The sequence below is a fragment of the Medicago sativa genome, chromosome 6 (assembly GCF_051527215.1).
Source record: "Medicago sativa cultivar Bolivia chromosome 6, Bolivia_mono, whole genome shotgun sequence".
Taxonomy (NCBI): domain Eukaryota; kingdom Viridiplantae; phylum Streptophyta; class Magnoliopsida; order Fabales; family Fabaceae; genus Medicago; species Medicago sativa.
This window is the reverse complement of record NC_140754.1, coordinates 80,271,511-80,284,900: the sequence shown is the minus strand read 5'-3', so window position 1 is coordinate 80,284,900 and position 13,390 is coordinate 80,271,511. Positions and strand designations below refer to the sequence as shown.

At 33.6% G+C, this 13,390-nt stretch overlaps 3 protein-coding genes and 1 pseudogene across 5 annotated transcripts in view; 1 reads left to right on the top strand and 3 right to left on the bottom strand.

The window, feature by feature from the left end:
- The first annotated feature begins 820 nt into the window (after positions 1-820).
- Positions 821-3,249, top strand: LOC146917242 (uncharacterized). Its single transcript, XM_085719054.1, has 6 exons — positions 821-1,011; positions 2,186-2,290; positions 2,383-2,446; positions 2,557-2,652; positions 2,753-2,855; positions 3,008-3,249. The coding sequence occupies exons 2-5, from the start codon at positions 2,247-2,249 to the stop codon at positions 2,843-2,845; spliced, it is 297 nt and encodes a 98-aa protein (XP_085575180.1). The 5' UTR covers positions 821-1,011; positions 2,186-2,246; the 3' UTR covers positions 2,846-2,855; positions 3,008-3,249.
- A 3,698-nt stretch (positions 3,250-6,947) lies between these two features.
- LOC146917238 (TMV resistance protein N-like) overlaps positions 6,948-13,390 on the bottom strand; it is a 66,778-nt gene continuing 60,335 nt past the window's right edge. The window contains exon 9 of the transcript XR_015015518.1: positions 6,948-7,548. The gene's annotated coding sequence lies outside the window, so the exon portion shown is untranslated. The remainder of the gene's footprint in view (positions 7,549-13,390) is intronic.
- LOC146917239 (TMV resistance protein N-like) overlaps positions 10,228-13,390 on the bottom strand; it is a 36,829-nt gene continuing 33,666 nt past the window's right edge. For all 3 annotated transcript variants that reach the window (XR_015015508.1, XR_015015512.1, XM_085719034.1), the window contains one exon: positions 10,228-10,679. The gene's annotated coding sequence lies outside the window, so the exon portion shown is untranslated. The remainder of the gene's footprint in view (positions 10,680-13,390) is intronic.
- On the bottom strand, positions 11,500-12,547 carry LOC146917241 (uncharacterized; annotated as a pseudogene).

Here is a 13,390-nt window from a genome sequence, read left to right as displayed (position 1 = left end):
AAGAGTTGATGACTTAAGTCTTAAAGGATGAGAAGAAGAAAAAAACTGCAAAAGGCATTGTATGACTTGCATGATTTAAAGAATGAACTTCTGAAGAAGCTTTACGCAACAGAAAAAATCATTTGTCTAAAGTAAGCAACAAATACATAGAAAACCAATATTTTACAGGAAAAGAATTATTTGGTTGATATCTGTTTCATTTAAATCATGTTGGAAAATTGTGTAGTGTTTAGAGTTTCAGTACTATACATGGTCTGGTTTGGCACATCTAATTTGCTAACTTTCTATCTCATTGATATTGTACAATATGATTGTTTTGTAACCCTCTTTATGACTGAATGAAACTTCCTAAATCATGTGATTATATTTTAATTTAGTTCATTTGATCATTATAGAAAAATTGCACTAAGAATGAATAAAGATGCTCACTCGAGTCACTGAACATTGGCCGAAAATGAACTGTGTAAAATATTTGATGCATTACAATGTTTGGTTCACTTATACACTACTACAAAATATATATTTAACATCATGGGGGTTTTAGTTTTCACATCAGCAGGGAAAATATCTGATGGGAAAAATACACACTGTGTGTTTTTACATCAGTTGACATAAGCAAATGAGGGGAATTCCTAATAGCATTTAGCATTTACATCAGTGGATAGTTGAAATGAGGGGAAAAAAACGCGGTGGCATTTTCGCAATTTGGATGAAAACTTTGGCTAACTGTTTTCACATCAGTGGTGAGAAATGCATAAGGTAAAAACAAATTTTGTCACTATTACCTTATCCCTTCCTCTTTTGTAAAACGCACACCACATATCCCTTCCTCACTTTTTCACCGTCCAAGTTGTTCTCCCGTCTAAGCTCACCGCCCCTGTCACCGTCGAAGTTCACCCTCTCGTACTCTCAATCTCACCCTTTCACCGTCCAAGCTCACCCTCTCCCGTCGAAGCTCACTGTTGAAGCTCAACCTCTCTCCCGTCGAAGCTCAATCTCTGTTTTTCTCCGGTGAGTTCTCTCTCTCTCTCTCTCTCTCTCTCTCTTTCTCTCTCTCTCTCTCTCTCTCTCTCTCTCTCTCTATATGGCTTTTCAATCGTGAAACCCAAACCCCTTTTCAATCGTGAAACCCTAACCCTTTGTCAATGTCATCACCGATATTCTACCATATTTGAATTCCAAGTTTCAAGTTATAAAAGTTTCAAAGTTATACCACGTTTTGGTAGGTATATGCTCTGACCAGAAATGGTGATTTCATTTGGGGTTGTTTTGGAGGCCGATTTTGAGGATGAAAGCGTGGATTTGAGTTAGTTTTGGGAGTTTGTTGCGTGAATTTGAGTTAGTTTTGGGATAGTTTGTTCTGTTAGTCTTGTTTTTGCAATTACTTTTTAATTTCTGTTGATTTTGAATGTATGTGTATCTTTACTTTAGACACATTTAATTGCAATAAATCCATTTTGCTAGTTACCTAAGAGAAGATTATGGTCTCAGCTTCAGGGCAACTGTATTGGTATATGTCAGTCCCTAATGGACTACCAGTATCTGTATCACCATCATTCACTCTGGCTGCAAATGCTGAAGTGAGGTTGAGTATCACCAAACACAATAATATTACTAACTTCATAGTCATTTTTAGTGGACAGTAACTATTTCTAGTGATATTAATGTTAATGAATTGGATTGTTGGGCACTATTGTATTATATATATAGGATAGGAACCTACTGAATCAAACGGTTAAAAGACAGAGTCAAGGATAAGAACTAAGAAGTGGTTTTGTGAGTAGTTTTTGATCACATAATGCCATGTGCCTTTTGGTTCATTGTAGATTCTTTCATCTGCTCCGTTTTGATATCTTAAGCAGCAGTGATACTGATAGTGATGCTTGATTACCGTTTTGATATCATAAGCAGCAGTGATACTGATAGTGATATTGACTTTTGTTCAATATTTTTGTGTTTTCTGTCTGATGTTCTTAATTCATCCTTCGTGTATTATGATGGCTAATACATTAAAGAAAAAAGTTAGAATAGAAACTTTACGAGAAGCTGTAGCATAGCAACAAAAATTGAACTTGATGAATTGTACCAATATGTTGAGGTATATAGGCTGATTTTAACTCGTGCAGAAAATAGTTAATTATCTTTGATAGCTTAAACCTTAATAATTGTTCTTCTACGTGTGCAGAGGACACTGGCAGTTAATAATTATTTGTCCCAAGCACAATAGTTTAGTTGTCCTTTGTTCAATGCACCAAGATCTTAATGAAGCAATGATTAAGATTGTTTCAAAGTAAGTATATATTTTACGTTGTATTTGATATATTACTTCCTACAACACTAAAATGTATAACTTTGATGATTTTTTTAATTTGGTTAACACAGAGCTTTAGAGGTTCATCAACTTGCTCAGGGCAATAGAAAGAAGGCTAAATGGTTTCGTCCCAAAGTAAGTATAGTGTAGATTCTGTCATTTTTTTACGTTAACAAATGAAATTTGTTTTTTTTTTTTTTTTTATATGAACTAATCACTATATAAAAATGGCCATTCATTTGTAGCCAAGAAAGCAACCTAATGTCAATGATTGTGGATACTATGTGATGAAGAATATGCTAGATATCATCTCTGCTAATATTACTAAGTCTTGGATGGAGGTATTTTAATTTTATGATAACATGTTTATACTATATGTATTGCCAAATATAAACATATCCTTATTAATATTAATTACTTATATTAACCTACACATTGTAGGTATTCAATGATCCAACGACATTAATTGAAGATGACTTGTATGATTTGCGAAACCAATGGGCAACTTGTTTTCTTGACTTGTATAACGCTTAGGATTTACATGGTATGTTTCAAAGCCAATCTCATAATTTGACATTTGTAGAGAGAGTAGAATTTTGAACGGACTTGTATCTGTCTTAATGTGTGGTGGTTTTGGTGTGTCAAGTGCGTTTCTGCAGTTTAGATAACTTTTTCAATTGATTTTGTTTTTTGTAGCTGAAAATTGATTATGATGTGGCTGAGATGGGACATTGCCGATGAGATGAGATGCTTTTTGCAGCTGAAGTTTAGCGTATTTACAATGATGATTCTGCTGTGGATTTTTTTTGTTTGATATTTCTGCCTAAAGTTGTTTTATTGGATTATTTCTAGCTATATTGTATTCATATACCTCTTTTATAGATTGGAATATTGACGTGAAAAATTGAGGATTCATTATGTAATATCCAATTAGATAATATGACTTTTTTTTTGCATTAAAATTATACATAATTTGTTTTCATTTTATTACTATAAAAAAAAAAGAGCAGGGGTCAAGCTTATTTGATAAGCCATTTAAAAAAATATTTAGAAAAAATAATTATTTCACTACAGTGATATTGTATAACTGATGTGAAAACTAAAGGGTTAAATTTCAAAGTGCATCTATTACATCAGTGCAAGTGGACCTGATGTAGAAATTCAAGATTTCACATCAGTCGCAACCTGATGTGAAAGGATGTGGACTTACCACATCATATCAGTTTACATCGGTTACAAACTGATGTAAAAAGTCATTTCCAACTGATGTAAAAAATAATTTCTGTAGTAGTGATATTATTGCTTTCAGGTTAGTTCTTTTTATTGAATAATTTAGAGCTTCATTTAAGGCAATGAGTTGTCTTTGAAGAATTTACAGCATAAAGAAAAGAAACATCAACACTACTATGCATAATTTGACAGCATGAAGGCAAAGAGATAACAACACTACTTTGCAAAATTTGAGATTGATAGAAAATTTGTGAAGTGTCAGGCCATTGTAAAATATTTTCTTTTTTTATTCATGTCTGTAACTCTTTTTGGGCATAATGAATAGGGCTTCATAACAATTCAAAGTGATCTAGTAATCTTTTCAAGTTGATGGACAGGCCAATTTGCAAAATATTATAATATTTTAAACATGACTATAAAAAATTATTCAATAATTTCTTCCAAAAAAATTTATTCAATAAATTTATTTTCAAAGAATTTATTAAATAACTTAAAAAGTTGATAAATATTTTATATGATTAAAATATACAAATAGTGTAGTATTTAATTAACAAAACGAAATGGCAGTGGACAAATATGACAGTTTTGGAGGGGGATGTAGTAGCCTTACTCGATGTCATTCACTTTGTTGATGTTAACAGATGGGACCGGGTTGTCTTCGAGTCCGACTCAGCTACTCTAGTGCAAGCTCTATCGTCTTCAGGCCATGGTGATTCAGAATTTTATGCTATTGTTTCTAGTATTATATATCAGTTATCTCTACATTCCAACTTCGAGGTGAAGTTTGTTAGGAGACAAGCTAACATAGTTGCTCATACTTTAGCTAGGGCGGCCTGTTCTCGGGATAGTCACCGCATTTTTTATTCTTATCCTTCTTGTATTGAATATTTGTTGATTAATGATAATAGTTAATTTTGCTTTGATAAAAAAATAAAATAACAAAACGATCTTGCATTCTTTGATAAAAAAATAAAATAACAAAACGATCTTGCATTATAAACTATGGAAATAAAACAAATGGAACCAAGTAGTTATACAAGAAAAAAAATATTCAATATTCAACTTATCTCTTATATTCGTTAAAATCCACAGGAGGTCAGGAGGTATAAAAAAAAATATTCAATATTCAACTTATCTCTTATATTCGTTAAAATCCACAGGAGGTCAGGAGGTAGGTATAAGATTAACATCATGTTACTCAAACTCTCAATTCTCCAATGATCTGAAATGTGCGTACACATTATAGTTTATAAACACTACCTTACTACCTTTTTGGGTCGAGGTGGGACTATTTTAAAAGTTTAAATAGGAACAGTAATGTGGATGCAAAGAGAAATGTGACCTCAAATATGTCATTGAAATTCCAAGTCAAATGAAGGTCTGGTATAAGAACATCAATGCCCCAGTCGCATCAACCAGCTGCAGTCTTCTATTCAACCAGCAGCATCATCAGAACTCAAGCAGGAAATTTGCAAACATTACCAAAGCCTTATGTTTAAAAAAAATGTTAAATATATTTTTTATTCCTATAAATTTTTTAAATTTCAAGTTTTAGTCCCTATAAAAAATTTCATCAAATAACAGAACTAAGAAAGCCATTGAAAAATGCAGATTACACACAAATATTGAGTTAAGAGATAAACTAAACTACGGTACAAATATTGAAGCATGGCAAGTTTTTCTTATTTTTCACAAAGAAGTATATGATTGTAGTTGTTGGGATATCACAAATATTGTCAAGTATAATAAGAAACTACTTGATCTTGCTTTTGCATTTTTATTTTGAATGTCACTCTCGTTTTATTTGCAAACTTATCTGATTTCTATATCAGTAAAATGAATGATATTTTGCCTTTACCGAATGACCTCTAGTTTTATGTTGAAATAACTTATATATGGAAAACTTTATAATCTGATGAGCAATAAAAAAAATTGGTAGAAACAACAAATAGTGTTTTGGTAACTTATGTAAGAGGGGAAAGACTTATGATGCAATAGAGAGGGAAGCAAACTGTAAATTATGAACATGGTTTTGTCTGATTTAGTGTTCCAGATAGTGTTCTTGGTGCTATTGCTGCAATTCTCAACATTTTTTTTGGGTATGAGGTTGTTTAACCAACAAAGAATTGTGGCAATAATTTTGGAACTGTGACAGTCACTACTACTAACTTTGAAAGACAGAGACTAACTCACCAAGGTAGTTTCTTCTCATTGGCATCCACCCGGTTGTTATAGGTCTTCACAACATCCACTGCACTGCGATGTTGTTGATCCCACCGCGCTTGCTGCACGGCACCCTGCATAATGAAACACTATAATAAAATCACAAACAAACACTGCGTTAGCGAAACACATAACTTTATGTCACATCTCACTTTTTTCTTTGTCAAGTTATAAGTTATGATGATTATAATCATATAAACTTCAGTCAATAACAATGTATAATTCTCCCATTGGCATAGTCTCCTTTTAAGGATGCTTCTGACGATGAGTACTGCACAATTATTGCTCAAAGTTCTGTTCAATGAGCAATGACTAAGTTACATACAAGTGGACTTGACAAGCTCACACACCCTTCTATGTGAGTTCATTTTTTTTGTTGAAGTAAAACACACTACTATCAATGATATTAAGCATGATATTTATTCGTTCCAATTCTTATGACATGTTTTGTAACTTTAACATGTTATAGCAGCTTTGTTCTCATTCTAGCTGCATGGATTGGATTATACTCTTACCAACTCTCATGTTTTGTTGCATTGTTATGCGAACAATCACAGACAGAAAATGAGATGGAGGTGAGATGTTATGAGAGACATGAGAGGGGAAGGAGAAATCAGGAGAGGGAAAAATAAGAGAAGCGGACTAACGGCGACAAAACGACCACCTGGTTTCTCTTACACCGGGATGACTGAACGACACAATATGGAGGAGAGACTGTGGAACTCAGGCACAGCAGTAGCGGATGATGACATTGATGTGGTCGGCCATGGTTGCATGGACTCTCCTCTCCCTCCCTCTAATTTGTTGGATTTTAAAATTGATAGATAATGAATTGTAGTTTCATTGTAAAATATTTTCTTTTATGATTCAAGTTTGTAACACTTTTTGGGTATAATGATTAGAGGTAAAAGTCTCAATACAATTCTCCTCTAGTTTTTGTTTGTTTTGAAGAGGCAAAATAGATATATATTAATTAACATCTAACCAAAGCATAATAAATGTTACGGATAGAAAGTAAAAATTGCACCAATTTGATATAAAGAGATAAAAACACACATTTAGAACCACAAACTCACTATATTCACTTTCTGCATTAACCTCTTAATTGAGGTATGCAGCTTAACAAATTCCTGTAATTCTTATTTATTAATAACACAAGACAATCACATTAAAAAGGAGACCATAAGATTAAAATATATATGGGATTTGATTGAAATCATCCACTGTATTACTCGGGGAATGCAAGCTATCAGCATAAGGAGTTGCTGTGATTTCAACAAATCCCTTTGCGTTGTTGCATCTTTTTTTTTGGTTACATAATAAAAAAGAAACAAAAGGAAAAGAACCAAGTTATATAATAAAGGACGCTCCAACAATGTTAAATAACAAAGCCGAGGAGAGGCACAGCAGCGGCTTGTAGACCGTAACCAAGGTATCCATACGATTAGCTCCCAATTTTTCTAGAATATCTGCACAACCATTGCCCTCACAAAGAGTGTGATGGAGAGAAAAAATCCAATCTTTCTTCATGTAAGCTCTAATAATCCTCGCAGCATATTGGCATAATGGTGAAAGCGAGAGTGCTCATTGATATTAACTGTACCACGGAAAAGAATCATAATATCATATAAACTTCCAAAAGGCAGCTTCCCAACACAACTTGAGACCAACAAGGAGAGCCTGAATCTCTGCATGAAGGATATTTGACCAATCTATACTTCCATAAAATCCAAATTGAAAAGCTCTGTCATAATTCCAATCAAGTCCTCCAAATCCTGCAGTCCCTGGATGAGTTCGAAAAGACCAAATCAGCCTAGTAAATACCACTCTAGAAGCAAAAGCAACATTGCAGTATCATCCTCTTTAAACAAACATGTACTATTCCATTATACGTCAAAAAGACCGAGCATAGAAACTTGGATAAGGAAACAAAAATGCAAGAAAAAAGTCCATAACCCTGACCCACACAATAGCAATACAAGAAACAATAATTGAAAATCAAACCAGCTAACTACTTGTAGAGCTTTGAAATCCTTTGTGAATACCTGCAATTTTGTACAGGTTCCAGACCAGAAGACTCGTTGGCAAATTCCTATCACAGCCTCCGTAACAGCCACCATAACGGCCAGAAGATTTGTTGGCAAATTCCTATCACAGTCACCATAACGGCCCCTAGGACTTTGCTTTCACTTTTAATGATAGCAGGAAAGTGGCAGCAGTACAGAGGCATCAACTTTGCATTTTCACCAAATCATGCATTCACCAACAGATCCAATTTCTTTTCCAACTGCAGCATAAGGTCCATGTAATCACCCACGCTGCTGATGTGATTCTTCACATCTGCAGCCATTATTCAACTATCAATAGGCATCTCAGATATAATATACATTCTTGAGGCATTTTTATGTATTAACTTGTAAAGGGCGTTTTATGTCTTTCACTGATCATGCTAATTCATTAAGACCTCTTGGAACACCGTTGCAATTAGTCTATAACTCTTCAGTTATTTCTAAGACCTTTGAAAAGTGTGAAATAGGAGAGTTGCTATAAAAGAGACTAGAAACAATTTGGTTAGAAACAAAAATTGCAGATAACAGTGCTCCCACAAAACATAATACTTGCATATATACTTAAGACAGATTGCAAAACCAGGAAAACTGCTTTGGAGGTATCCAAGGATATGCTTCTTTAAAAGAACGATTCCTACCAGCTAAAAGTCTAAAACTGAACCAAAAGCACTTAGATTCCTTGTTTTCAAATCACTTAAAATTCATTTACGAAGTTAGATTATGAAGAAACATTCACCTCCAAACAGAATTTGGTTGATCATAAATTTTTTTGATTCATTTGTTTCTTATCCGCTAAAATTTAGCAGTGATTGAAAAAAATTGAAGCACGTAAAGTAGTTTCACTTGGAAATGGGAAGAAAAATAAAGTCATGTCAGAACTTGAAACTATGGTGATAGTGATAGTGACACCACTGCATAGTTTGTCTTCTTTCATAATGCGTAAATATAGAACGACAGAAAAAACTAGATGGTTGTCATTTAAAATAATATTCAATCATATATTTGCTTATATCTTTATGCAATTAAATTTTGATGAATGGACATGGCAAACCCATTTAATTGAAATTAAATTCTATTACCTGAGTTGCTTGCAAGTGAATGCTTCAACACTTCGTTTCCATGAATGTGTGTAACTAATCGCCAGTTAAGGCCCTTGGTCTATGTTCAATAGTAGAGAGGGACATCACCATCTGTGAAACTGCTCCGACCAATGCAAAATTTTGCGTCGAAGTTGGGGCATGTCAACGGTCACCAGTGCCAAAGGCAACCTTGTTATTTTAATGCCAGTTTCCTAGTTGCTGGGAGGCCCATCATACGTTCCGAAGGATTATCAGGAACAACCTAGTGGTCATCATCAAACTTGTCAGTGCCAAATGTTGTGAACATTGTTTTAAGCATTGGCAACATTGGAAGAAAATTACATCAACGTAGAAACTTAATGTCAAGTGCGAACACACAGGATTAGGTTAAGAAAATCAATAAATGCTACTGTACGATACAAGTTCAGCAAAACATCTGCTTATTGCAATTGTAATTATCATTTGTTCATAATCTCTCCCCTACAATAGAATCATGCCTTTTACAAGTATTCAAGATCTAAAATCTAAGTTGTGTTCCTCGTAACAACTTCGTGACCTTGCTTAGTTACTCGTTACACAGAAATATAAGTGACATGCTTGTGCTTGTTGTGTGTGTACAACTCAGGTCTAAAACAGATAAGCTTAGTAATAATTAGAATCATTATGCAGCAGCACAAGTGTTGGTGATTATTTTGCTTTGAAAAAAAGAATGCAAGATGGTCATGGTGATGGAAGGTTGTAGAGATGTGAGTTATATTCTGTATAATGCAGATGGTCATGGCTTATATTTTAGATTTGTTGAAATTTGAAACTACTAATGGTTCCGAGTCAATAACCGAGATCACTTTTCCTTGACTCCTCTCTCTTCTAGTCATGCCACACTGCACTCTGCTAGTGATAGCTTCAGATCACATCATTTAATCCAGACTACTTTTTCATAGCCCTTGACATACAAATTGACTACTTTCTCATTTGAATCGGACGGATCCAGAAAGAGAATAAGAATACAAGTTATAGAAGGAATTTCTTTACGAAACCAGAAAGAAATTGTGTCCCGTGATTTGGTGCTTTAACCAATCTGGAATCCCCTCTGTTCTGTCAGTTTAGCATAAGAAATATTACACTATGAATTAGGGGATAGGTTGTATAAGGCTTTTAAATATCATAAAGTCACATTTAAAACTAACAATCATATGTTAGCAGCACAACTAGGCATGTCACAAAATTTTGGAATTTTTTCCCTACCTTCTCTATTCTCTATCCTTTTATGCACCCTTGCAATAGCCAAATCTTATAATCAGAAAACTAACAGTCATTGAACAACAAAAGTTAGCAAGATCGAAGTTCCTGATATTTTCTTTTTCAGTATATATTTACATTAAACATTCAAATACATTATCCAAGGTTGGCCTCCATAATTTACATGTACTTCTAAAATGGTATTCATTCTATAATCTAATGCATGCATCTAAACGTACGGGAATGAAAGCATCAAATTCAAACAATATCTGCAGCACAAACATCCTCCATTAAAAATTACATCAGGTCTCACCATATCAAAACCAGAGCGGTACATTGAATACTACACCAATAACGCTGATTTGGATTTTGGAGAACAAAAGTCACGACTCTTGCAAAAGGATCTCATAAATGCCGGTTCTCAGATTTATTTCTTTATCCCACATAAATTCTTGCAGATCTGAAAGCTCCTTTCCAGTATGGACAGAGTTTAGTTTGGGAAACCCCTCACTTCATAGTCGTTTCGGCCTGGTATGCACATTTACATAAATAAATCAAAGAACGAGAACAATAGCAACAACTTATAATATACAAACTAAACAGTAGACACGTTTCATTATAAAATTTTTAGTATAGAACAAGTCTTCCCATTTTTGGGGAGAGGGAACATTTTGTGATCATTACAGAAAGGGCCAACTTCCACCACACCTTTTAAAAGTTCTGGACTAAAGGGTTATATAGCTGGAGGTCGCGAGAGATGGATTCCCAAACTTTTACTAGACCTGATTGCTTCACATAAAATAATTAAACAAAAATTCAATTTGATAGCTATGGCTTCTCCTCTCTGAAGGTAACAAGCATTCAAATAGATGTGATGGGTAACACTATAGAGTTATGCTGCAACAGATAAGATCGATATTGATTACTTGACAAAATCATTTTACATAGCATGCCAAAACAAAGCATTTAACTCATTGTAAACCTCGTGTGTGCTTATAAGCTAGTGGAATTTAGATCAATTATAAATCATGTTTAAATTGCAATCACGTTAAAATTTATCTAAAATGTTAAAAATGCATGTACTACTTAAATTATCCATACGTTTATAGGTTACACTGAAAACATGTGCCATTAGTTAGATGAGATATGCGATACAAGTTCCAATTTGAATCATAATTAATGAGATCAATACAAGTTTATGAAACGTGTATAGTTACGGTAAGACAATCTACTTGTTGACCTTTAAGCACTTGCAAACTCAGAACTTTCATTTCGACATTTTGAAGGATCAACACAGTCATGGATACTGAACTAGACACCGACACTGATTCGTTGACATAGGTAGTACTTTGAGATAATAATATATTTTAATAGTATTACATGTATCGGTGTTAGACACAGAAACTTACAACATGTCTCATGGTTTAAGAAACTTCTCCAGCTAGAAACATTGAATTTGTAACTGACTATATATAGAAATTAATCAACATTTATACAAAGTATAAACAACAAAGCACAAACCTGCAATGTTGAGATTGAGAGAATAACAACAAGACGGTTAACTTTATGATGGACCTAGACTAAGGAATGTACCCCAAGTCTTTCTATTATTAGGATTGTTCAATATTACATCCTCCTCCGTGTCACTAAAACCCTCCTCCTCCTCCCCTTTCTCTGAAACTCTCACTTCCACCAATCTTTGATTTTTTGGAGGAGGCACAAATTGTGATAATGAAGGATCAATGAATCTCACACCCCCCTCCGTGTTGCTTTTCTCCTTCCACACGTGGATTCCCATTTGCGTATTTCTGAATATTCTTGTAACCTCATCTTCCTCATCGAACCACAACTTAAACTCCACATGGATCCATTCATTTTTCAAAAGTCTTTCACCGAGTTCATTATCTTCTTCCAATTTTATATGCAACAAAGTTGTATGGTCATCCAAAAAAGTATCATTGTCCACTAGCTCACCGAATTCCCCAGTGAATTTGTCGCAACCTATCTCTATTTCATATCCATCCACAAAGAATTTGACTGTTGGGAACAAGTAGTTCTGACGAATAATAATAATAGTAAAACTAATAGAAGGGAGTTCTTTATTAAACCAGAAAGAAATTGGGTCTCCCCTGCTTTGGTGCTCAAACCAATCAGGAATCCTTTCCGTTGTGTTTGGGAATAGAAAATGGGTGCATCCAGACTCATGTAGTTTCTGTTAGTTTATATAAAAAGAATAATAATTACACTATGAACTGAAATACGAGTGCAGATCTGCTCCATTTATGTAATTGTCCATTTACCCAGTTTTCTTCATAGATGAGTGACACGTGTCAATTAAAAATTCAATGGCTTGGATTAAAAAAACATCAATTTACGAGAGCCGCAGAGAAACACATTTGTGAGCAACCCTTGTTGTTCTCTCACATTAGTTCCATCTACATCTTTTCTCCTCTTATACTATGACCTTTTTTTTGGAGAGGAATCGCCCCTCCCAAGATCCTAATTCTATCATCCATTAATAAAACTCAAATGGTTTTCATAGCTTCAGATCCCCTTCTCCAATTAAGAATAAAATTAACCCATCTCCATAGATGTAATAAGTAACAACAATGGCGATTTTGTTTCTGTAATCCAAATACCTTTCGCTGTAAAGAACAATGGTGAACAATTACAGTCCTAAGAACCCAGCGGTAATTATTTTAAATGGTGAACAATGGTAACGCCCTCATTTTTATTTAATTATTTTTATTAATGTAGAGTCTATTTATGTGATTTATTTATTTATATGAGGTGTTAGTATTTTATTATGTGGCATTATTCTATTATTTATTAGAATATGAGAATTATTAGAGTAAGTAGATTTGGAGGTAGTTTTGAGATTAGATGTCTTTTTATGATTTAGTCGATTTATTTTGATGAGTGATATTTTGTTATGTTATATGTTGGTATTTACTAGAATAATATATATTTGTTATTTGTTAGAGATATATTTGTTATTTGGTGTAGAAATATATTTGTTATTTGTTAGAGATATATTTGTTATTTGGTGTAAAAATATATTTGTTATTTGTGAGAGATATATTTAATTTAGAAATAAATAAGATTATGAGGATTATTAGTGTGAGTGGAATTGGGGGTTAGAATAGAAAGAAGAATAAGTTGTTGGGCCTAAATAGATTTGAGAAGAATATTTTAGTATTATAAATAGAGAAGCTTAGGTTAGAAAGAGTTTACCTTAA